At 28.3% G+C, this 27,490-nt stretch overlaps 2 protein-coding genes across 3 annotated transcripts in view; both read right to left on the reverse strand.

Moving 5' to 3' along the window:
- Nucleotides 1-23,176, reverse strand: part of LOC136084769 (uncharacterized) — a 37,175-nt gene extending 13,999 nt beyond the window's left edge. The window contains exons 1-6 of one of the 2 annotated variants that reach the window (XM_065805636.1): nt 23,038-23,176; nt 22,753-22,960; nt 21,909-22,140; nt 20,956-21,129; nt 20,502-20,581; nt 19,645-19,849 (exon numbers count right to left, since the gene is read on the reverse strand). In XM_065805636.1, coding sequence (XP_065661708.1) covers nt 19,645-19,849; nt 20,502-20,581; nt 20,956-21,129; nt 21,909-22,140; nt 22,753-22,791 — 730 coding nt within the window. In that variant the 5' untranslated portion in view covers nt 22,792-22,960; nt 23,038-23,176. Of the gene's footprint in view, nt 1-19,644; nt 19,850-20,501; nt 20,582-20,955; nt 21,130-21,908; nt 22,418-22,752; nt 22,961-23,037 lie in introns of both variants that reach the window. The other variant, XM_065805637.1, reaches the window with a different exon arrangement.
- LOC136085456 (uncharacterized) lies at nt 23,024-27,441 on the reverse strand. Its single transcript, XM_065806765.1, has 6 exons — nt 27,242-27,441; nt 26,842-26,904; nt 26,535-26,597; nt 24,623-26,304; nt 24,041-24,503; nt 23,024-23,224 (listed from the first exon to the last, which is right to left on the reverse strand). Exons 1-6 carry the CDS (start codon nt 27,344-27,346, stop codon nt 23,024-23,026), a joined length of 2,577 nt encoding a protein of 858 aa, XP_065662837.1. The 5' UTR covers nt 27,347-27,441.
- Between the last annotated feature and the right edge of the window lie 49 nt (nt 27,442-27,490).

Genomic DNA, 27,490 nt, shown 5'->3' on the forward strand with positions numbered 1-27,490 from the left:
AGTGCGAACAAATTTTTTACCATTGGGATGAATTTTTTTATACCATTTTAAGCTGAAGTGTCGCATTCTGTTGTCAAAATCACACAGCGTGTTTGGGAAAAATTCTCTTCTATCTTGCTCTGGCCTATGCTCAATCAAAAAGCATCTTGTTTTGTCCGTTATATTAGGCCATGTTGCTGGATCCCTATGTTGAAAATTTTCTTCCGAGGCCACTGGAATTTCTGAGATTTCTGAATGAAGTTCATCCTCGTCCATTTCAGCTGGGCCTGAAAGCTAGGCATTTTCATCTTCCCTGGTTTGTTCTGAATCAGTTGTGCAAAGTTCTTCTTGACTTTGGCTGATGAAAATCTCCTCTTCAATTAATTCCAAATGATGATCTGAACTCAATTAAAGTCAATTATAGGATCTGTTGAATTGTCATTAATTTCAATACAAATATCCTCTGAAATAATTTGTTTCTCCACTGAGTTTGTTACCAACCACTTTTTGAAACAGTTTTGTAGTTTCTCGTCACTTTCTTGGCGCTGTTTTTTATTCTTCTTAAATTCAGCACCAGATAACTTTTGGGTTCGACTCATAATAGAATTATAATGCTCAAAAGTTATCAAAGGTATATTAGTGTTATAGGGCGCTTTTTTGTTCAGTATATGAGCTTTAATATTTAAGAGTTTGTGTCAAGAAGCGGAATTTTAATTAATTTTCTTATCAACAACAGCGACGCCGTGAAAATTAGTTTCATAAACTGATTATTGTTTTTTTAATTTATTAAAGTTTGCGCCCTCCCAATTTTGGCGCCTCAGGCCGCGGCCCGGCCGGCCCCGCCCTTGGTACGGCTCCGTGTATGTATATGTATATATATACATACATATGTATATATATATGTATGTATATATATACACATACATATATATATAAATATGTATGTATATGTATATATATACATATATATATATATATATATATATATATATATATATATATATATATATATATATATATATATATATATATATATATATATATATATATATATATATATATATATATGTATGTATGTATATATACATATATGTGTGTGTGTGTGTGTGTGTGTGTGTGTGTGTGTGTGTGTGTGTGTGTGTGTGTGTGTGTGTGTGTGTTTAAAGTATATTTCTAATATGGTACATGTATTTGCATGTTATTTGTTTATATTGACAATCCCATTGTATACTATTGTGTTATTTGTAGTTATTAAAATGGTTCGCAACTATATAAGAACTACAAGTAGAGGTGCCAATGAAATTGGACAATGCAGAACATGACTCAAGCTATTGAAGCTTGCAATTCCAATGCTTGCAGCAAGAACCAAGCTGCTGTAAATTTTGGAGTTCCAGAAGCAACACTAAGGCGTTACCTTAAAAAATCTTCGGTTCAATTTCCAATCAGCAATGGAAGGTTTCGTCCTATATTTTCAATGGAAATGGAAAAATTACTTGCAGAATATTTAATTGAGTTGAGCAAAAGATTTTTTGGTATGACCAAAGTACAGCTCAGAAATATGCATTTGAATTTGCAGAACATAATAATGTTCAACATAATTTAACAGGGAATTGAAAATTGCTGGTCTTGACTGATTAAGTGGATTTTTGAAACGCCACAACAATATTTCATTACGAACTCCTGAAATGACGTCTTTGGGTAGAATTCAAGGTTTTAACTCTCCACAGGTTGTAATGTTTTTTGATTTACTTCGAGATTTCTTGAGAACGCATAAATTTTTACCTTCAAGAATCTTCAATGCTGATGAAAGTGGGTTACCCACTGTACCAACAAAAATCCCAAAAGTATTCTCAGTCAAAGGCATTAAAAGAGTGAGCAAAGTTGTTTCTGCTGAAAGAGGAAAAACCGTAACCATAGTTTGTAGCATGAATGCTGTTCATACCTCCAGCTTTTATTTTTCCACGAAAAAGAATGCGGCATGATTTTCTGGACAGTTCTCCACTTGATTCAGTTGGCTTTGCCCATAACTCTGGTTGGATGACGCAGGAAATTTTTGTAGATTATTTAAAGCACTTTGCTTATCACACAAAACCAACTATTGCTGATCCTGTTCTGTTAATTGTGGATAACCATAACTCACACATAAGTTTTTCAGCCATTGAATACTGCAGAAAACATTCAATTGTAATGCTAACATTGCCACCACATGCCACCCATATAATGCAACCTCTGGATGTTACCTTCTTTTCACCATTCAAAACTTACTACAGTCAAGCTTGTGATAACTGGATGGTAAATTACCCAGGTAGACCAATCACTGAAGCACAGATTCCTGCACTTGTAAGACATGCATATGACCAATCAGCAACAACTGGCATTGCAAGTAAAGGATTTGAAGAAACTGGAATCTGGCCCTTCAATCCGCAGATCTTTTCTTTAACTGACTTTGCACCACCATTGACCAGTGATAGCCCAATACCAAAAAATCAAATTATATCCAATAATCAATCAGGAATAAGTATGTAAATTATATATTATTTAGACAGTTCGGTTTTTTATTTGTTTCTTAAAACTAAAAGTTAAAAAATGTTTGTCTTTGTTTTTTTTTATCTACAAATCTTTACCTGACAATTTATAATTGAAATAAGCTAATAACTTTAGCTTATCTATAATATTGGACAACTATGCTAAATAATAGAATATGAAATAACGTAAAATTAACCTAAATAATTTTGTGATGATTTTATGACATATGTTATATAATTTTTTCTGTAATATTTTGTTCCAGTAGTTGAAGATCGCCAGCAACAGTCAACATCAAAGGTGAAACTTAATGCAGTTACATCAGCATTGACCATATCATTTAACAACAACAACTCTTTATCATTGCCAACTGTTAACACTGAACCAAAATGCATTCAGTCGAATGCAGATGCAAATGTTGATAGAACCCAAATAGAGTTAAACGATGTGCCAAAACTGTATCACCTGAGAACATTCGACCTTATCCTATTACTTGTAGGGTAACAAATAGTGCTAGCCGTAAACGAAAGTTCAAGCGAGCAGAAGTGGCAACAAGGTTCCCTTTTAAAGCTGCAGTTCAATTAGCTGCACTCGAGAAAAAAGAAAAATTGATGAATCACAAAATAAAGAAAGCTGTTAGAGAAAAGAAGGGCCAGCTTAAAAAAACAGCTGTAACTAACGATAGAAAGAAAAATGACAAAGCCAAAAAAAGAGCCAAAAAAAATCCAAAAATCAAGTTTCAAAAATAGTTGATAAAACTGAAGAAATTTCATGTTGGTATTGTGAAATTATCTATGGTGATCCTAATGATCCATTGCTTGATGATGACTGAGATATGTGTAAATCCTGTGAACACTGGTGTCATTTAACTTGTGGGCAATATGTTGAACGCAAATTTACTTGTACTGTATGCTTGTGTAACTTAGCAATTAATACATTGTTTTATTGCGCATTAAAATATTTTGTTTGACATTTGCTTTATTTTGTTGTTTTGGAATTTACTATGAACTGATTAGCATGTTTTTTGGCATAGCTCTATATAAATATATAAACTTAATTTTTATTAAAAATTACACCACTATTTATATTACTTATTTTATAAACTAAAATTTATGATACCGGGATATTTAAGACAGTAATGGTATCATGGAATTAACTTATCTTAAAATCGTCATCTTGCCCCGCATATGGTGCAAGATGACAATTTGAGGTAACATCGGTTAATGAGTTTTTTCCAGACTATTTTCAATTTTTATAAGGTTTTTTTGATACATCAGTAGCACATGATAATTTTTAATCACTTCTTGATAAAGTTTTACTTATTGAAACACTTATTGACTAAGATATAAGTGCTTTTCAAAACGTTCGTCATCTTGCCCCATGTTCCCCTATTAGTTTTGTTATTAGTTTCGAAAATGTTATTAACTTTGCATAACTTATTGATCTCAACTTAAAAAAAACTCAGACTTGCAAAAACTCATTGCTAGTGCTACTACTTTAAATTTTGAAAGACGGCTCTAGCTTACCTTTATGTGGTGTCTATTGTTAAAAATAATTACTAAATAATTTTATTAATGGAATTTATCATTGCAATCATTTACTAAAAGCCCAGACAAAACTTTATAAAAAATAAAACAATAAAATAATCAAACTTTTTTTTTTTATTGATAACAATTTTTTTTCTTTCGCATTATTCGTTTTTAGTTTGAAACACCTTTTGAAACCAAACTTCTATCACCAACTCGCGCCGGCCCTGCTTCTATCAAGCACTCTATGAAAGATCGAAAGATTTATTAAGGTTGGTGAATACCTTGTTTTGATTACGGAGACTTCTAATAAGTGACAGGTTGATAAACTGAAGTTTACTCTATACTGTTTTAACTAGATATGTCACGAATATTTGGCAACTATTCGGTATTCAGTGTATTTGGCAACATTTTATACTATTCGGTATTTGGCCGAATATTGCAAACTATTCGGCCGAATACCGAATACTAAAACATGAAAAAAATCTCATTAGAAATAGATTATATTACTATATATTACTGAAATAATACAATAAACAGATTATTCAAATAATAAATATATTATATGTATAAGATACTGTTAATCACAAACAATTTTTATTTAAAACAAGTTTAATACTTGAAATTTATCAGTGGTAAATTATGATGAATGAAAGCAATACACTACTACCTGGAGATGATATGTAAATCTTGCAAATTCTGCTACGCTTGGATATTGTTTCGCATTAGTTGACCACCATTTTCAAGAGTTTGCTTTCCGATCTAGACGAACAGTTTTGTTGAAAAAATCAATTTCGTTTTCTGTTGAATTTTTCTGTTCGACATCATTTTTTTTGTAACAAACTTCTCAAAAAAATTCCAGAAACTGTTGTGTATCTTAATTGTTTATCATTTTTATTGACATTTTTTTTCTTCCGAAGTGAAGGTGAGTCATCATCGGTGCTATTAAACGTTTTAAAACTTTTTTTCAGAGCTTCAAAAGAATTTTTTGTTTTGTTCTTTGTGTTTTTACTTTACCGAAGAAATTAGTATTGAAGCGCGGGTCAAGACAAGTTACAATAAGATATTTGTCATTTTCATTAAAGTTGAACCACGCTTCAACTTTAATGAAAAAAGTTCAGATTGAAGCAAAGATCTCACTGTTGATAAACTTGGTGTTCTCTGTTCTATTTCTTCCTTTCCAAGATATTTAAACAATGTGGCAACATGTGGAATTACCTCAGAAATGAAAGAAATACCCAAACTGGTTATTTTTGTGATTTCTTCGAACGGTTTAAGAAATTTGATACATTCTTCCATTAACTCCCATTGAGCAGGTGTTAAATTCTTTAAAGAATCATGATCAGTTATATCCAACTAGACAGCTCGCTTTTTCTCTAATAATCGCTCCAATAAATAGTACAGGGTGGATGCTCAAAATCCGGACTTTTTTGACACAAAATAAAAATTACGATAAAAGTATTAGTTTCAAAGCTATATTTCTGATATTTTAAACAGTAATGTACACATATAAGAGCTTTCATTTGACTCAATCCAGCTGCCTTTAGCTTCAATGACTTGCTTGATACGGTTCCTGAACCTAGAGCAGGCGTGCTCCACCTCATCGGCCAACATGTTGGCAGCTGTAATAGTAATTGCTCGCTTTAAAGATTCAACAGTGTTGTGACTTGATTTATTGGTCGCACGTTCCGAAGTGTCCCAAACATAATAGTCCAATGGATTGAGATCTGGTGAGTTTGGAGGCCAAAAGTGCTTCGACCAGAACATATGGAGATTCTCTTCAAGCCTACCCTATACCGAATTGGAGGTATGAGCAGGAGCTGAGTCTTATTGAAACACATATGGCCTACCATTGGAACACTTATCCATTCAAGGTTTCACCACCTTAATTAGAAGGTACAAGTAGACTTCTTTGTTGACAATTTGGCCCTTCAGGAAGAAGTGTGGTGGCATGACATGGCCTTTGCTGGAAACAGACATAAAGACATCACTGGGACATTTTCTGAGTCTTGAGCCAATCATCTGTCATTTCTTCTGTTCACTTTGGCATCCACAGTAAAAATTTTCTCATCCCTGAAAAAACGAAGTTTACTGGCAGCTTCATGTTTTATTGATGCTTAAAGAACGGAACACTTAGCCACTCTCTTCTCCTTCATTGAAGCAGACAGCATCTGCCTGACTTTCAGGACATAAGACTTGTACCTAAGGTCATCACAGATCACTCTTCTCATGGTGTAATGAGACACACTCATATCTTTTCTCAGTTTCCTGATGGAGATGCTGGGGTTTTTTATGATCGACTTCTGTACTCTGCTGATGAAGGCCTTATTTCTGATTGGTTTGTGAGCAGTCTTTTCTTTTCGTTCTACAGACTCTGCACCACCATTAAACCTCATTGCAATATCATAAACTGTGCTTTTTGGGAAGCCAAACCATTTTATAATCTCTGGGACAGAGTATCCGGTGCGGAGGGACTCAACCACTGCAACTCTACGGTCATATTCCTTTGACATGATGTGCTAAATTTGCAATTTTTATTTTTTTTCTCGAGAGTACAATGTTTGTTTTAATTAATGTTTGAATTTCACAACATAGAATTTAAAAACAAAAAAATGCCGGCACATTTAAAATTGTCCGGATTTCGAGCATCCACCCTGTATGTTGAATTTCTGCCAAACCACAAGACTTTCGTCTTGTGGTTTGGCAGTTTAAGTTCTTGACGAATGCGTTTTAGTTTTTCTTGTGCTAGAGTGGTTAAAATGGGCGAGGATTCGTGAGGAAATGCTCCATTTTTCTGCAATAGTATTGAGTTTTTTTGCAATATTGGTACCAGTATGTGAACCAGAAAATGGCTTCATTGCTAAAACAGTATGTTCAAGAATAAAATCTGGAGATATCCAATGCGCAGTAAAACTAGAAATTTTTGTTGTTGTGTACATGTCAGATGTTGCGGATACTGCTGTTGCTTGTGAAATACTGGCTTCAATTTTAGCGCAAATTCTATTAGGGATAGTTTTCTCAGTCATGTAGGTGCGACAAGGTAACTTGTATTGCAATACTGCCTTTTCCACTAGCTTGTTGAAGCCAACTCCTTTAACAAGTGATAACTATTTAATATTCTATTGATTTTGGATCATAAGTATCCCAACACAATTTCACAATTTTATTTGTAGTATCCCACAAATTTTCTTTCAGCTGTCTCTCTAAAAGTTAACTGTTTCTTTTTTAACATAACTGTTACTGCTGGTATATTAGAATAAGTGAGTGAACCGTCACTTTTGCTTCTTCTTGTCGGCGGAGTTTCAGTTAACTTAGCATACTGCTCAGAATGCATGTTTTGAAGGTAGTTTTTCAGAGAAGTTGTAGCTGGAAACGAAAAAGTGTTCTTAAACATAACTTAGAGTAAATAAAATACCTGCTGTGCAAAAAAAAAAAAGGAAATAATAAATTACCAGCGTAAATAACTTATTTTATCAAAACATGTTTAATCAGTTATAGCATTATAGTTTTACTTACTTTCTTTCCTTCCTTTTGAAAATTATAATTAAAGTTGTAATTTCGGATTTTGTGGTACTTTTTGTTAGGCTTACCTAAATTTCAATATCAGTCAGTAGCTAAAAATTCTATTTTTGGGGTCTTACTTTTTTGCAATGAAAGGGTAATATGTCTTAAAAACGTGGATTCTAAGTAAACCAAAAGTGCAATTTGCAAATTATTTAAAACACTTTCATACCCTGCGAGAATTTAGTCTATGGCTTAACAAATAGCGTAACAAATTTAACACCATAAACTTTTATTGTTTTTTTGTAGGGTCATATCTCCAGAACAAAAAGTTTTTCAGTGTTGTTATTTTTTCTGAATGTCCTACGTACTATCATATATATTAATAAAAGAAAAAAAGTTTTCCTACATTAAGTTTTAGGGGTTTAAATACGTTATTTTAGGGTGTTTCACTTTTATTTTTATTAAGGTTTATTAATGCAATTTTAAAATTTTTTTTTTTATCCATATCGTTATAATGATATGGATAAAAAAAAGAATAAGACTTGTTTTTTATGCACTATGATAAATTTTTATGCTTAGTAAAAAATCTTAAAATTTAAAAAATCATTATTTTAACGTTTATAGAAAAAATTTCTCCAACATGATTTTTATTGTTTCTAGAAGTGTAAAATAAGCTCTTTCGAATGATGCAATTAAAAAAACAAAAATTTGCTTGCATTTAGTTTGGAGGTTCAAATTCATGTTATTTTAGGGTATTTCACTTTTGTCGTCATATTGGTTTTCGAATAACTCTGCATGGGCATTTTTTTAAAAAGTTGATTTTTTTATCTGTATCATATTATTACGTATGAACGTTTTTATCTTTTCATTGCAAAAATATAATACCCCAAAAATAGATTTTTAACTACTAACTGATATTGAAATTTGGTTAAGCCTTACAAAAAATACCACAAAATTCGAGTTAATAAATATTTTGACCTGAAACTTTTGAAAATTTTGTTGAAGCATGTTTAACTACATGCTGAGAATATTTTATCAAAAGTCGAGTGAGCACCTCTGGACCACTTGGTGTGGAATGATCCAGTTCATTCTTGTTTGTAAGAGAATTTAGTGGTTGCATAATATTTTTTAAGTAAAATGTTCTTCTTATATGAATATCTAGTAAAGCAAACATGATTTTATGTACAATATATACATTTCAAGATTTAAGGGTATAAACAATAATGGTCACCTTTTCATTAAACATGCAAATGAAAATAAATGCGCTTTATATATTTAGTTTTGAAAACATTGAGTTTATTTAGTTTAGATAATAGAGTTTTTAATCCCAGCAAACACACAAAATTGTAGCGATGTCACAATAGGTTATTATCAGGTTATGTCGACGGGCGATCATATAAAGACGTTTCTGCGACCTCAGTTTAACGACGTCTGTTTAAAAAACTTATATTGGCGTCGTATCGAAGTTAGTTTTTTGTGATATTTCAAATTAACCAACACTTTCAGTAAAATGAAAATAAAAATAATAAATAATATTATCTTTATTTTTCAAATTTTAACTGAAGACGCCTAAAGACTCAGAAAATGTAATTCCTGAAGCAATTCTTCGTATTTTGGTACTGGCGGTTCAATGTTGGAATGTAAAACAACAGCGAACAATTTTTAAAAACACACTTGAAGAAAACATTCCTAAATGTTACTTTTTTTTACCTCTCTTTTTTCTTAGTTTGCATTTTTACTTTGTAAATATATTTTACAGAGGGTGATTAATAAAATAATAATATATGTATATAAAAGTGTTGCGTTTAGTCGGAATTATGTTTTCACGCGAACATTTTTACATCAAATTGAATTTTTTTTTTTTTAAGTATCTTAAATTGAAGCTCTTTTATAAAAGAACTTCTTAAAATGAAAAATTTATGAAGAAGTGGAGAAAATATTTATTAAAAGAATTTCTTTACCAGAGCGACAGACGCCCATGATGACGATGTTGGTGAAAAAAAAATCAGAAAAATTGATAATAGCAAAAAAAAAAAAACCTTAACTTATGATGCAGTCAGTATGTGCTTCTATAACTTAAAAAGAAATTTGTTTTGTCATGTTTATTGTTTATTTACTTGTTTACAATCCACTCTTTTACTAAATCGAGAGGTTTAAAAGTTTGAAGTAGAAAAAATGATAAATACTTTTAAATACTATTTAAAAAAATGAAAAATGCTTATGAATATTATCTTTACTTTGCTATTATTAATAACAAAAAAGTTTTTAACTGAAGATGCTTTGATCAAGTATTTCCGTGTCATAAGCAATTTTAACTCATGCGAGTTAAAATAATAAATTTGTGGTTTATAATATAAAGTGCTGGCTATTAACCCATGCATTTAAAAAATATACGCAAGTCCGTCGCACCACAGGGCTACTAGGGACTTGCTTGTCGTTGTCGTTGAAAATATATGCTATTTGTTGAAAATATATATCAACATATATTAGTAGTACTATGTAGTTGTAAGGAAACTCGCAGAAGACTAAGAAAAGTCTTTTTATCGAGAACCTTTAAAATACAAAATAAACTAAAAATTTAAAGAGTAAAGACACACATTAATTTTTTGAATATTACTGTTCAGTAATATTTACTATGTATAGTTGCTAACAATTTTTATTTATTTTCTTATATTTTATGTTTTATTTCTTTTTTATTTATTTTTTTAGCTTAAATTGATCTTTTTACATTTTATTATATTAATTGTTCTTTTATATTTAATACATATCGATAAAATTGGTTTTGTTAATTATGAGATCTTTTAGTTTTTTCTTCAGGGCAATAAGATTATCCAATTTAGTAAGTTCTATATTTTGAGGTATTGTTTTGTTGTATAAATAGGGGCCACGGTATACAATTGAAAATCTCGAAAATTTTGTTTTTTTTATGGGCAATGTAAAGTTTCCGGTTCCTCGTGTGATATATCTGTTGGCGTTGGTTTGAAAAAAGTTATTACTAAAATGAGTTGGGACAAGTCCGAGCTTATATTTGAGCATTAATAAAACATTTTGGTAGATGTTAATTTGATAGATATTTAAAGCATTCAAGTTTTTAAGTAAAGGATCGACATGAGTGAATTTATTTTTATTATAAATCAATCTTGATACGTGTTTTTGGTGTGTATATAGAGAACTTAGTTTAGATTTATTTGTACTTCCCCAGGCAATATTAGCATATGTTAGATAACTTTGTATATAAGAAAAGTAGAGAACTTTCAAATTCTCCTGGGAAAGTATTGTTTTGACTTTGTAAAGTATGTCGATACTTTTTGATATTTTTGTATTTAATGTTTTTATATGGGCTTGCCAAGAAATCGTTTTGTCAATAGTTATCCCAAGAAATTTAATAGTTTCAGTTCTTTCGATGTTTATGTTATCAATTTTTAGTAATGGTAGCATGCTTGGTATTTTGTTTTTTTGCTGGTTGGAATGAAACAAGATGTATTTTGTTTTTTCTTGATTTGAAGATAATTTATTTACTTTAAACCAAATGTTTAGACTCTCAAGGTCATCATTTGCAGATTCAATATATATATATATATATATATATATATATATATATATATATATAATATATATATATATATATATATATATATATATATATATATATATATATATTAAATAGAGAATGAATTTTTATATATATTAAATATAGAATGAATTTTTTAAATGTTCATGAAGTTTGTTTTGTCATTTTACCTGGAATAACTCGAATACCTATTTATAATTTAAGCTGTCAATCAAAAATAAACTTAAAAAAGTTTACTTCAATTTGTGGTTTTCTTATTCTTTAAATATTTTTATAAAATTATATCACTGTTTTTTTAACCTTTTAAAAAACTGATTTTAGAAGAAAATAATAATTTTTTAAGTGAAAATTTTTTTAAGCAAAAACGTTTAAGATGTCAATGAAAGATATTTGGGCACGACCAGGTCAGTCGCAAGCTTTTGTTGTTTTTTGAGGTAACTTTCAGACATGGAGCACACTCCAAACATTAATAAGTTTATGTTTATGTTAAATAAGGAACATAGAAAAAATTGAGATGACCCTCCCCTTAACGTAAGAGCAAAAAATTTATAAAATATTGTTTTTTACTATTTATAACTAAATTTATATTCATCGAGAAATTTTAGACTTTATACAATAATCTCTCAGTGTTTGAAAATTATAATAATATAAAATTTGAACGCCCCTTAATTTGAGGGGCTGTAAACTTTGCAGTCATAAAAATCGAAGATTAGAAATTTGTTGATAAATATAAATTTAGTCATAAACATTTGGAAAAATATTTTATAAACTCGTTGCTCTCACGTTGAGGGCAGGGGGAGAAGCAAAGGGTTTAAGGCTTTATTTGTTCCCAGGCTCCGGTCATATCAATTTGTTGCAAATGTTCCATATTTGACATAAACATAAACTTATAAATATTTGGAGTGTGCTCCATATTTAAAAGTCACCTATCTCAAATTTAAAAAAAGCTTGCTTTTGGGCCTGGGAACGACATACAAGCAATTGTTATATTTCATAAGGTATGCGAAAACCGCGTTTTACGGAACTGAATTTTGTGTTAAAGTTTTGTGCCAAGTTTTTTGAAGTCTGTTTAAATAAATAACAATTAGTTTAAGAAATACTTCTAGAAAACTATTTATGTTAAGAGTAATAACACTGATCAACAAATAAAATTTTATTGTGCATATCTTGTTAACTAGGTGGTTTTTTAAAACAAATTAAATATGCTGATTTCAAATATGCAAACCATTTTTCACCATCACGTCAAGTTGTAAAGATATTTGGGTTCAAATCTTTAGTATTTAAAGTAAAGTCCGTAATATTGTCGAAAAAAAAGTTATTCAAAAGTATGTCAACCTGGGTCTCAAAAAAAGCGTATTTTCATAGAGATTTTAAAAATGTTATTCATTTGTAATAAAAATAAGTTTTTTTTTGTATTAATGCTGAATAACATTCTGTTGAAATTTTTTTAAGAGTTTTTAGCATTTTTTTACATAATTTTTTTGTCAATAAATTTTAAGGAAAAATATTTAAGTTTTCTAAAATCTCTATGAAAATACGCTTCTTTTGAGACCCAGGTTGACATACTTTTGAATAACTTCTTTTTCGACAATATTAGGGACTTTACCTTAAATACTAAAGATTTGAACCCAAATATCTTTACAACTTGACGTGATGGTGAAAAATGGTTTGCATATTTGAAATCAGCATATTTAATTTGTTTTAAAAAACCACCTAGTTAACAAGATATGCACAATAAAATTTTATTTGTTGATCAGTGTAATCAAGTAAACAAGAAATATCGAAAGAAAAGTAAAAAAGAAAAGCAAAAAAGAAATAAATTTACAAGAGCCACACTATATACGAATATTATACAACTATATACGTATATTATACAACTATATACGTATATTATACAAAGTATTTATTGAAAAATATGAAAATAAAATATATAACAATTTGTAATAAAGTAATATTCAAATAAAGAACGAAAAATTAAAAAATAAAAGAGTACTTAATTTACAAAAACCATAATATTTATCTATATTTTAAAACCAATATGTATAAAATTAAAATAAATAACAATTCATTGATAGTTGAAAAAAAAAAAATATTCAAGAACTCAGATTAGATTTCAATAATAACTTTTAAGATTAGAGGAAACACCATAATTGAACTAATAAAAAAAAAAGTTGAGATATTCTGAGACATTTTATATAATTCTGAGATATTTTATATAATTGAATTTTAGTTTAAAAGAAGCTTTTAAAATCGGATATGTTAAAATTCATAACAAGTAATAACACCTATTTTGATTCATTTTTAAACTGTTGTATACTAACTCTTTTCGTACTTGCAATATTAGGAAACTTTTTCCACAAATAAGGTCCACGAAATTAAATTGAATATGTAATTTGTTTTGAATTATATTTAGGGAAAATGTAGTTATTATCTAAAAATTTTGTTGGGTATTTATGCACTAATTTTTTAAAATAGGACTGAAATATTTTAGGAGATAGTCCCGAATTTATTTTATACATGAACATTAAAACTTGAAGAAAGTTGATTTTATAAACGTTTAATGCACCTAGTATACGCAAAATAGGCTCGTATGGTACAATTTTATCAGTAGTGCAGCAGATTAGCATAACATTTGTGCAAAAGTGGATAAAAGCACGAAACTTTTTTTACACGTAGAAAATAAGTATACAATGCATTTAAGACATGGTGGGACGTTGAGTTAGTTGGATTTCGTTCGTAAAAATCAAAATTGGATTTTGTATTTATAACAAAACGCAGACCAGATATATTTTAGCACAAGGGCAATTTATGAAATATTTATATAATTTTCTATATATATTTAAATATCAAATAAATTTTTCTGTTTATAAATAATCTTGTTTTTATTTAAATTAATGGGTTATCAGTTATATATCCAAGAACTTCTAAAACACTTCTGGTCTGCGTTTTGTAAAATCAGGAAACTTATTTTGCTTAGTTAAACAAAGACGTATAGATACGTATTTTTACTAGCCTGTGAAGAAGCTTCGAAATTTATAATAGAATCGATTTTTGATTAATCAATTCGAGATTCAAATCGAATTTAAAAAAATGATTCAAGTTTTTTGAATTCTTACTTGTTTTGATTGTGTTGCGTTTTTTTTTTATTTGACGCTTTGGCGCTAACAAATTAATTTTGTTTATCCGTAAATACCTTTTAATCAAACGTTAACCAAGGCAAGAAGCAGTTTAAAAATAAGTTTGTTCAAATATTTTTTTCTGAAAAATATAATATAAAAAAAAGCTTAAACTTCAGATTTCGAGTGAAGATTTGCTTCGATTCGTGTACAAAAAATGCCGATTTGCAGGGTCCTAACCTGTACGTCCTTAGTTTATAAGTATAAAGTTAATAAATAATTTAAAATTTTATACTTTTATGGTTTAGCTAGCTTCATCTATAAAATGAATCGTGAAATATATATATATATATATATATATATATATATATATATATATATATATATATATATATATATATATATATATATATATATATATATATATATATATATATATATATATATAAATATATATATATATATATATATATATATATATATATATATATATATATATATATATATATATATATATATATATATATATATATATATATATATATATATATATATATATATATATATATATATATATATAAATAAGTAAAAAACACTTATCTAACTTTTATCTTCTACTTGAAGTTTCACCATTGCTGGATCATCAGGAAGAGTTCTCCTCTTCCTGATGATCCAGCAATGGTGAAACTTCAAGTAGAAGATAAAAGTTAGGTAAGTGTTTTTTACTAATTTATTATTGCTCTGTTCTTTAAGAACATTGAGCACTCTATTTGTAAAATACACTAACATAATTAACATAAAATAAATTTCCTCAATATTGAGCATTTTTCAACAAACAAGAGTTTTGTTTTATTTTAATACAACACTACATCAAACGATATATATATATATATATATATATATATATATATATATATATATATATATATATATATATATATATATAAATTAGTAAAAACACTTATCTATCTTTTATCTTCAACATAATGTTTCACTATCAGTTGGTTCATCAGGAAGCTACTTCCTGATGAACCTACTGATGGTGAAACATTATGTTGAAGATAAAAGATAGATAAATGTTTTTACTAATTTATTATTGCTCTGTTCTTTAAGAACATTGAGCACTCTATTTGTAGAATACACTGACATAATATAAATATAAATATAAATATAAATATATATATATATATATATATATATATATATATATATATATATATATATATATATATATATATATATATATATATATATATTTAGCGCTTGGAGCAAGTAAAATTGGTACGCCCCCTCTACTCTCAAAGTTAATTGAGAAAAGTTCAAATAAACAATTGCGTTGTAATCACAAAGGTTTTATACATTATGGAATAGAAATAAAGTTGCACATCTTTCTAATGTATACTTATCCAGTTTAAGTAATTGCATAAATTGGATGGGGTTGCTGACAGATTTTCTAAAGGTAATGAAAAAAGGAAAAAATTTCCCTAACATTCTGTGCGTGTGGAGCATTTGCTCCAACTGCTCCAAAATAGCTACGCCACGGATATGCATACATACCGGCATTTTCTGACCACTTTTAAGGCTAACATTTTTTGTCATAAGTTGCTGATTTCTGTGACGTTGAGAGAGTGTCTTATATAAACCCATTTTGCTGAATTTAGCTTAGACTACATACATTTTGTATTTAAAATCATACGTTTTTTATTTTAGCTTTCAATAAATTTGCAATATTTATGCATTTTATTGTTACAATGAGAACTCTTTATATATTTTATGCATTATAAATATACTTATAATTTTCTCTGATAAATTAAAAAATTGGTACCTTACTTGTTATTTTAAATTTTTCTTGGCTGCGGTTAGCTTCATTATTAATTTTTTCTAGCCTGCCCCCACATTAGACCCGCACCGTAAAAAATATTAGGGGAGGGGGTGTTTTTTAAAAATAAGACATTTTATATGACTTTTAAGATCAAAGTATATGCGCTGCAGCACATTGCACACTTACAAGTAAAAACCTTTATATTATTAAGGTTTAATACCGAGGTTGAGTAAAAGCACTCACTGACGTTTTGTATTTTTGCACCCATCGCTCATTTTCGCTTCCGGATAAGTAAACAATCAGAGCCTTTTGAAGGACCTTCTATTTAGACACCTTTTTTTTAATATGTACTCCATTTATTTAAAAAAAATGTAAGTATATACTAAAAAAAGTAGATGAAAATATTTTAAATAGAACTTTTGAAAAAATGTCATTCTTAGGATGGGTGAAGGGGTTGAACGCCTTTTTGGGGGGAAGAGGGCCATGCCCTAACGCTTTCCCTCCTCATTGGCGCATTTGCAATTAATGTATACTTGCTATGTTCTACCTTCCCTAAGATTTTGGTAAAAATTAGTTAAACGATTTAAAATTTACTAATGGTTTTATAAATCCAAGATGGCGGTAACGGCCATCTTGGATTCAAGCCAGTTTTGGTCATACTACACTTTGCCACCATATCTTAAAATAAACAGCATAACTTTCTGAGTTATTGGCGAAAATTTCATGCTTTTATCCACTTGTGCACAATTCCAGTCATTTTTAATGCTAATCTGCTGCACTACAGCTCCAAATAATATTCTGCACACATGTTTTTGTTTCCTGTACAATTTTTTTAATTTTGTATGATTTGTACTAGCCCATGCAATATTACAATAAACCAAATAACAATGAATGAAAAAAATATATAAACTTTTTAAAGATTTATTATTTAGAAATGGTTTAGCTCTACATATCATGGCAATATTTTTTGATATTTTTTTCTCAATGCTTTTTGTATGATCACTCCAACGTAAATGTTCATCTAATATTACGCCAAAAAAGTTAACTGAAGTTTCTCTTTTAATGTTAGCGTTATTAATTATTAGATTTGGAAGTTTAATGGGAATATTTTCTTATTTATTTACTTTATAAAATATAATAAATTTGGTTATATCCACATTTAGAGACAGTTTATTACTTATAAACCATTCATTAACCTTACCCAACTCTTCGTTAGTTGTTTCAAAAAGTGTTTTAACATCTCTGTGGGAATCAAAAAGGTTGAAGTCATCTGCAAAAAGAATACCATTTAAGAAGTCTGTTGCTAAATTTAAATCATTTATATATACTAGGAATAATAAGGGTCCTAAAATAGACCACTGGGGGATACCACAAGTTACAGCATATGAAATTGTTCGGTTTTGCTCATATTGGATGAATTGCTTTCTATTCGTCAAATAGCTTTTGAACCAAAGTAAGTTATTATCTTTTTGAAACCAATTGTTTTGAATACAACATATCGTTTTCTGATAAATAATTAAATGTTGTACATTATTCTTTCAAGCAATTTTGAGAAACACGGTAATATATAGGTATATAATTAGAAATAATCAAGTCATCGCTAGTCTTTAAAACCGGTGTGATTCGTGCAATTTTTAATTTTTCCGGGACAATACCTACTTTAAAAGAAAGATTAAAGATGTGAAGCAAAAGAGGTTCGATTATATCATAAACAGATTTTACAACTCTAACGTTCATTTTATCGAATCCAGCACTTTTGTTAGTTTTAAGATTTAAAAAGGCGGTTCGCAATTTCATTAATTTAAGATTAGGTTTATTCATAACTTTATCGTAATTTTTTAAATAAGACTCAAATGAAGTTGAATTCAAAGTAATTTTTGATGCCAAATTTGGAAAAGCATTAATAAAAAACTGATTATTTTTTCAACAATAGTTGATTTATCATAAATATTTTTTTCATCAATTGTTATTTTTTTGGCAGAATGTTTCTCGCATATTTATTTTTATCAATTACTTCTTTAATTACATTCCAAGTTTTTTCGGTATTTCCGCTTGCTTTGTCTAATAGCTTTGCCTAACAAAACTTTTTAGAGTTTTTTTTTGTTTTTTCAAATTTATTTTTGTAGTTTTTATATGTCATTTCGTTTTTATAAGTTTTTTTTTTTAATTTATCATATAATTTTTGTTTTCTTTTGAGGATTTTAGTAACCCATTAGACATCCACGAAGTCATAACTGTTTTAGTGTTCACTATCTTTTTTTTTCAGGAAACGCTGTTTCATATTGCTTGCAGAATTAACTTAGAAATAGATCATATGAGTTGTTAGCATCGTTTGATTGCAATACCAGATTCCAATCAACGTTGTTTCTTAAAAGGTTTTGGAACTGCCCGTACGGAAAATTTCCATGGAAAATCCATGAAAAAACCCATGGAAAAACCATGGGTATTTGGAACACGTTTCCATGGAATTCCATGGGTTTTCTGTGGAAATTCCATGGGTTTTCTGTGGAAATTCCATGAGTTTTCTATGGAAAGGTGTTTCAAATTCCAATCGAAATTTCATGGTTTTCCATAGTAAAATGGCATGTTTAGTTTTTTTAACGTTTTTTGAAATATTATGTTATTGCCATAAAAACCTTCAAGCGCAAAATTTATCACGCAACTCGCTAATATATTATTGAGTTCTCCTAATCTATGGATCGCTTTCGCGCAACGAAAGCAATAATCAAAATAAAATTTAAATCTTGTTGAATTCTACAAATCTTTGAAAAGTAATAGCTATAGTGTACCTAAAACATTAAAATTTGACTTCACCACAATATTTAATACATGCATATGTATAAGCATACTGAAAATAAATGCAACAATAAACTAGAAGTAATATCATATTATCATAAGTGATATACATTGAAAAAACAATTGAAATAGATCAAGAAAACAATTTTAAAGAAAGTATAACAATTTACATGTTTAATATTTTTAAATATTAAACATATAAATGTTTTTATTTATGTTTAAAAATTAATTTTTATATATAAATTTTACTAGTTTTATTGCATAAAAATAGTATATATAAATCTGATAACTCAGGCTTCAACAAATTAAAATGAAAAAAATATATATACCAACAGTACATTTACATACCGACAGTTACTGTCGGCACATAGTCATCCATCAATTACAAAGCAATATATCGATTAGCGCTTTAAATTATTTAACGTTAATATATAAGGTAATATATTACTTTGTATTTAATTGGCGGCTGACTATGTACTGACAGTGCACACACAAAACATTATTGAAAAAGTTTATGAAAACAAAAAATCCTCTGGTTCATTTTCATTTATGTTATTTCCTTTAATTTGCTTTCTTCGAAATTTCCCTCCTACTTCTTGCAGCTTTTCAGCCATTGATTGCTTTATCAACCGGTTTTCGGTTGATAAAGCAATCAATGGCTGAAACAGAAAAAACATAACTTTTAATACATGAAGTAACACATTGTACAATGGCATAAAAACGTAACGTTTAGCAATGCCAATTAAAAAAATGATGCAGAAATTATTTTTTACAAATAGATTATTTTAAAATTTAAAACAATCTTACCCAAAAGGGCAGAAACTTTCGAGGGATCCAATGCTGGCTTTGCTACTTTTAAAGGGTTACCAACACGACCTGTTACAGAACTCTGTGCCATCTCCTCTTGGGTGAATATCAATTCCATGAGTAGCCTAGCGAGATGAGTTGATCTTGTCGAACTAATCATTGAAAGCTTTTTTTTTGATACTTTCACACCAAACCCCAGATCAAACTAAAAAGTTATAATATGTAAAACTTGCAACAACCATGCAAAACTAATTTTGATTGGTTAAAATATACCAAAATCCAAAATTTGCACATATGGCAACTAGATACGATTAAGCATGTTGATCTAATGTTGATCATACTAGCATTTGACAAATACAAATGTTTTCTCTTTCTGATGTATCTACTTGAAAAAAGTGTCAAACTTAATAGATCAGCAATGTAGATGCAAAAGCCGAATCTTTTTCAATGCCAATTAATCATTAACCCTTTTGAATGATGCACCTATATTGTTTGAGCATATTGCAGATGAATGACAGTAACCAGGAGAGTTTTGACATTCGTCTAAATCTTCAATAAAAGTACTATTAAACACTAAACCAGTCGTAAGATTTTTATCCTGAAGAAGTTGGATTCCACTGTCAATAGCTTTTGATAAACGATGCACAAAATATAAAGCTCTTATATAGGCACTCTTGTCATAACCTAACCTTAACAGTTAGGTTAAGACAAGGCTACAAGAGTTTTCAGCAATTTTCAAATTTTAACAAAACAGCCTAAACTCTAATAATGAACAATAATACTATTAAATAGTAGTAGTAAATAATTAATAATTAAATAAATCAAACTAAAACCAGTACCATAATTTATATTTATACCTCATCAACTTGTTGAACCCCAGTGACATTCTGCACAGCATTTGATGGAGATGGTGAATTCACAATAAATTGTTGATTCTCTAATAAAGCAATTATAGGTTTATAAATTTATTTCTAAAAGTAAAGTTAAACTAAATATAACTCTAATGACAAAGTTGATTTATTTCCAAAAGTACAGGTAAACAAAATATAACCCTAATAGCAAAGTAGATTTAGATAAAGCAAAGAAATATACTTTTATTTTTTAACTGAAAATCATCTTAATCAACACAACGATAGGGAATTAAAAATAGGGACTTAATTCAAAGTATGGCAAATAGCGACTTAATCTATAGTATGGATCTTTTTGGCAAAACATGAATTGATAGAATTAACACTTAACTAATAATAACAAAAGGCAAAAAACATTTTCTTGAATTTTCTTGAATTAGACAAATTTTAAAAAAATTCTTACTTTGCTGATTTGCTGATGGTTTGTCCATAGATCTACTCAGCATTGTTGTATTTGCAGCAAAACTTGCTATTTGGGGTGAAGCAATAGAAGACGCATTGTCTAAACACTCTGAACTAGATTGGCTCAGAGCCGATGTTAGGCTTTGTTGCATGAACCCAAACATCTTTGGTAAATCTATAACAACAAAAATTGAAAAAGGAAATACATGTAGCATATATATATATATATATATATATATATATATATATATATATATATATATATATATATATATATATATATATATATATATATATATATATATATATATATATATATATATATATATATATATATATATATATATATATATATATATATATATATATATATATATATATATATATATATATATATATATATATATATATATATATATATATATATATATATATATAAATCATAAGCATTTTCCAAATATCTCATATAATAAATAAACTTTACATAACTGAGCTAAGAAAACATATATAAGCACATTTTAAAAACGTTTTTGTCAAAAGTGCAAAGAAGCTAAACTTATCATCATTCAATTTACATACTATTTGTTTCATTCGTTCATATTCTATTTTAAAATGAGCATGTTCTTCTGCCTGTATAGTCATAGCAGCAATTTCTGTAGGGTATAAACATTCTGATATTTAGATATATCTAACAAATTATTAGTTGCACAAATTTAAATGATTCAAATAGTGTCAATTATCAATTTTATCAAAATGAGGTGTATTAGCTGATTATGTAGAATTTGTATATATGTTAAAAATTTAAATTAAACAATTTTTTAAACTACCCAATAATTCAAATTCTGTTTGTTTTGATTAAATTAATAATAAAATAAAAATACTATAAACAAGAGGAAATATTATAAAGCAATTAACAAAAATCCGTTAACTAATAATGAAAAGGTTAAACATTACCATCACGATATTTTTGTACAGTGGAAGCCAATAGCTTGCACTTCAAACAACTTGAAGATGTTGGTAATCTTGCAGTATTTGGAGATTTTAACATAGCTGTAACAGTTTGTGATTGTGAAAACCAGGGCATTTTATCCAGGTTTTCGCTATCCATTTCATTTTCATTATAACAATTGCTTGAAATAGCTGATAAAATCCTTTTGTTGAAGGATTTTGCTGCATAATCTTCCGTCTGAGATTATTAATTAGAAAACAATTAGACATTTGTAATAAGTGTGTTAATGTTGACATTTCATTTTTTGATAGTATATTCTATTCATAATCAAGAGATGTGACACATACACAATAGTACACAAACAGAAACTGTACAACAGCGCTCGAAATAATTTTTCAAAACTTGCCGATCAAATGTGATTTTTTACCAAAATTAGGATAATTCCCATTGAATTTTTAAAAACTTTCTTTAAAATAGCTGATCATTGATTGATGATAGGTTGTCATTTCAAGCACTGGTACAAGTATATAAAAAATATAAGGAGCTTCGTTCTAAAAGTACTTAAGTCACAAAAAACAAGATAGAGAGACAAAGCGAGAGAAAACTTATTTTAAATTTAATCATATTTTTATATTGTCTTTTTGTTTTTAAAATTTAAATATCCATAAAAATTACAAACAAACGAATTATAAAATTTTTATTATTAAACAAAAAGACAAATTGATATATTGATAACAACAAAGTTTCTTGAAATCTTTTTTTTTTACACATTTAATTACTATAATTACTAAGCTATTAAAATAAAAAATATAATTTATATGTACAAAACCAGATTGAAACTACACTAACCTTCTGCTTTAATTTATTTTCTGAGTTACAAACATACATTTTTAATTTCTTGGAAGCAGACTCTTCATTGAATAAAACACGATGACTTTCATTTGATGAAGAAGGACTCTTACTAATATCTGAATCAAAATTATCTTTTTCTGTCCAATATTTATTTTCTTCTTTGCTCAAATCTATTCGCTTGTCTAAGAAAAATATTGATGAGATTCTATAAAAATATTAATGAGATTCTATAAAGAAACAAAGTAAATTGCCCATAATAATATATTAACTAAGTATTTTTACCACTAATTGAAAGAACACGTCCATCGTGTGAAGACCATCCTTCTGAAGGTACCTTCTTTTTTTCGTCCATCCATTTGACCTTGCCGACTCGTTTATCGTCAGTAAGCATTCGCTTGTCACTAACAGCAATTGAAGGCACAATTGAAGTTTGCTGGCTGTTCACCCAAAACACCAAAGCGTAACTCATCTTCAAGTCAGGAATTAATATATTTTATAACAACTATAAAAAAAAATTTGTTGGGACACTTTTCACACAAAATATAAATAAAAACAACTTTTAAAAAACTAACTAGCACTTTACTTAAAAAAAATAGTTACAACTTATTTGACATATTAGTAATATGTCAAATAAGTTGTAACTGGTTTTTTAGTAATAATAACTATTTATTTTGTAATAATAATAATTACTATTTATTTTGCTCTTAAATAAACATAAATGAAAAAGGTACCAAGCCTTAGAAGACTTGAACTAAAAACTAAAACTTGGTACCTTTTTCCTGCCTCGAATAATTAAAATTTTCCAATTCTAAATTTCCTTATTATCCAATTTATCAAATTGTTTAAAATTAACTTTGGGGGGAGAAGGGGTATGACAACACCTATCTGGCCTGACACTGAGCAAAATAAATAAACAATACCAAATGTAAGTATATGATATCATCTTTATTTCTATTATTATTAACTATAAAAGAAATAATAGTTTGTTATAATTAAATAAAGAAAATAATTTTAGAAAAATTGGTTATAGAAATTGATTATAAAAAATACCTTGTAATAATAATAACAATGATTTTTTAAATGAAACATTTTTATAAACTCAACAAACCTTAAAATTATATATAATATTTAGGATAGCTAGAATAAGATACATGATGCATAATAAAAACAAACACAATTTACATTCAAGTAAATAAAGAAAGCATCAAATTTATACAAACAGATTAAATAAAATGGAATTTGGAACTATTTAGTCAATTTCCCATTGATTGGGCAGGAAGCAAACATAAGATGTTACAAGAGAAAACACATTTAAAGGTAAAAATAAAAACTTTTGCTGAATTTCATTAGCAAGCATGGCTTCCAAAGTATTACTGTTAGAACCAGTAGTTGTCATAATATGTCTACATATAGCATGATGAGATAGAAATGCACATCTCCCTGTAGTGAGTTTAATCAAGAATACATAACACTCATTGTTAACAATAACAAATGAGCTAACAAGACAGAATATATTATCTCGCACAACTACACAGTAATTAATTCTACTACAACTCCTAACATACTGCTGACTATGCACCATTTGGCCATTAACAACTGCTCTTTTGAAAAATGCTAACTGATCTGGAACTACATTAGGCAAAAATATCTCTGAAGCATGTTTTTCAGCATTGGTTAAAAGCTTATACTTTGATGCACCAAAATATTTTACATTTTCTGTGCTAACAGCTTTTCGAGATGTGCTTATTCTAGATAAACATTTATCAAAAAATTTAAAAACAGATTCCGGTACAGTATTTAAATAATTAGCACCTATAATTGGCAAATTTCTGTAAAGCGTAAAGGTACGACATATCCGAAGTGGTACGCTTTATTTACCCTTCGGATATGTCGTACCTTTACGCTTAAAAAGGTCCAACAAAAAACCATTGCTGTTTTCAAACATGAAGCTAGAAATGCCCATAATAGACCCCACTCACGAACAGTAGAAGAAATATGCTGTAACAAATGAATATTATAAGTCATATAATCAATGGCATATATAGCACTAAAATCGGACACAAACATGTGCAATTGATTTTCAGCTCGATCTAGATCTGCATGACTAATACTTTCACTTGACAATATGTAAATACTTTCCACTAGTAACAAAAAATGATTATAATAAACTTGTGGCAGAACACCATGTAAAACAAATGAAGAATAAAATAACAACCAGTTACGCCATTCTGAGGCTTTCCACTGTGCTCTTTCATGTAAAGATCTTGGTGCTCTTGTAATATTACTTGGTGGTTTTATTTTTAGCATCATTTTATTCATAGTGCTAATTTTATTGCCAATATACCATGGCTCATTGGTCTTTTCAAGCCACAAGACGCTCATGTGTCTTGCAACCCCAAGCAAAACACAGTGCATGTAATCAACAACAAATCCGTCAATTATATTAAAATAAGGAATCAGTAACAATGGACTCGCACCCTTTACACCATTTCTAATAACTCCATTTTCTACAAGATACCTCACATCATCAACAAATCCATCTAAAGTTCTGCTTGGATATAATTGATCATCAAAAACACGTTTTGGAGGTCCACCATTAATGTTATTAATTGCAATACCTGGATTTAAACACCATGCACATCCGTATTTTCCATTAAATTGTTTAATGTTCTGCAAAACACACCTTGCAGCAGAATCACAAGAACATACTAAACAATAAACCTTGCCTAATATATTTTTATTCTGAGATTTACTAAACCACAAAAAACCAGTATTTGCTAATTTTGAACATTCCTCGACAAACACCTTTAAAAAAGTGTTTATTTTCGGCTTAGCACCAAACCATAAACCAGTTAATAACACATGCTTCCTTCGAATATTAAAAGGCAACTCATTAATAACACATTGCAAAGGCCAAATACTTTTTGAAGATGATTTGAAAGCACTTGCTCCATCACAATTCCATGTTAGTGACATATTTATTGTCTGTTGCAATTCTGCAATAGATTTATATGAAGATCCATCATAAATGTCCTCAATGTTTTCGGCATTATATTTACTACGATCAAAACGATACTGAATAAGGTCAAATAAATTACTACTTTCTAACATTTCGCGTAACTGATGTTCAAGTGGCAGCACAATAAAAAAATCTCTATTCAAACTGTTTTGTACATCAGTTTCACAAACTGGACAAACATCAAAATCACTTACAGTGGTACCCAAATATGTACAAGTAGAGCATTTATTACAATTGAAATGTTGTTCCAATTTGCCTTGGCAGGCACCAAACATTTTATTAAACAAATATCTAGTTTTTGGTAACAATAAATTAGGTATAAAAATATGCAAAAGGCTGAGCAAATCATCCAAAGCAAGTTTCGTCAAGCTATGCCGCAAAACAAAGGCCATTATAAGTGCGATTGCACTTCCAACTGTAATTGCAGAATCAGGTAACATTTTTTCTTCATACAGAGGATTGTCAAACAAATTACCATGATATTCATTATGGTTTTCACCAGAGTTATCATTATTATCCGATTCACCAATCTAGACAATACATCATAAAATTTATATATACATACAAATTAATTTTCTTTATTTTTAAATTAATTATACCTATAATTATTATCTATTATAATTTACTTTATAATTATGCATTAACACACAACCATTTGAGTGTTTTATATAAATGTTACCAGCATGCAGGTAACATTTATATAGAAAAAAGCAGAAATGAATATATTTTAATCTATAAATAATAATTATAAGATTCATACCTCTTCCTCATCCAAGCTATCTGCATGGTGTAAAACATCATTTATATTGTCAGTCATACCTTCCTGCTTACAATGTAGTAATTTAAATAAAACGTTTAAGTTAAATGAAAAAAATATTTATGCACAGACTTTTACATATAAAAATGTTCTGCCTGCTTTAATGTAGTAATTTAAATAAAATCATAAAGTTAAAAAAAAAAGATTTATGCACATATATAAATGTAATCTGCATGTTGATAACATTTATATAGAACAAGACAGGAACAAAATAATTATTACTTATAGATGGAAATTAAAAAAAGCTTACTTCTTCTTCGTCTGAACTATCTGAAGGTTGTAAAATATTATTTCCATCACCAGTCAAACCTGCCTGCTTATAATGCAAGAATTTAGATAAAATTATAAAGTATAAAATTATAAACACTCACAAAAAAAAAAGACTTGAAAATCTTTAATCATTTTTTCAGAATCAAATCTCAAATCGAAGTGACACTTCGAATTGGTTCAAAGGGCCCTAATAAAAACCTAATATATATAAAAGTTAATGCATAAATTGATTTATTTTTACTTTAGACAAACACTTTTAATTAGTTAAATATAAACAAATAAAAACAATTATACAAAATAAGAATGTATTATTTATATGTTTACATTTGACTGTGAAGTTAAATCTTGGACATCAAATAACTTCCCTTTAAAAACTTTACCTTAGCTTTCCTTCTCCACTCAGTTGTTCTTGGAACATCATTACAAGTTGTATCCCAAAGATAACGCTTATATCTTTTCCGGTTAATTTGTACACAATTCATCATTTTAATTAGACACCTTTTAAATTATTTAAAAAAATATTAAATTCATATAAAACCAACAATGTCATAAATGATACAAATGATGTATAGCATCATTTATATTGCCACTCAAACCTTTCTGCTTATAATGAAGTAATTTAAATAAAA

The sequence above is a fragment of the Hydra vulgaris genome, chromosome 09 (assembly GCF_038396675.1).
Source record: "Hydra vulgaris chromosome 09, alternate assembly HydraT2T_AEP".
Lineage (NCBI taxonomy): Eukaryota > Metazoa > Cnidaria > Hydrozoa > Anthoathecata > Hydridae > Hydra > Hydra vulgaris.

Excerpts from the sequence above, each read along its gene's own strand:
- LOC136085456 (XM_065806765.1), bottom strand. The coding sequence starts at position 27,346 with ATGATGAATTGTGTACAAATTAACCGGAAAAGATATAAGCGTTATCTT. Across the intron at positions 26,905-27,241 it reads AGTGGAGAAGGAAAGCTAAG|GCAGGTTTGACTGGTGATGG; the intron begins GTAAAGTTTTTA and ends CATTATAAGCAG. Across the intron at positions 24,504-24,622 it reads ATCCGAAGGGTAAATAAAGC|AATAAGCACATCTCGAAAAG; the intron begins GTACCACTTCGG and ends ATGTTTATCTAG.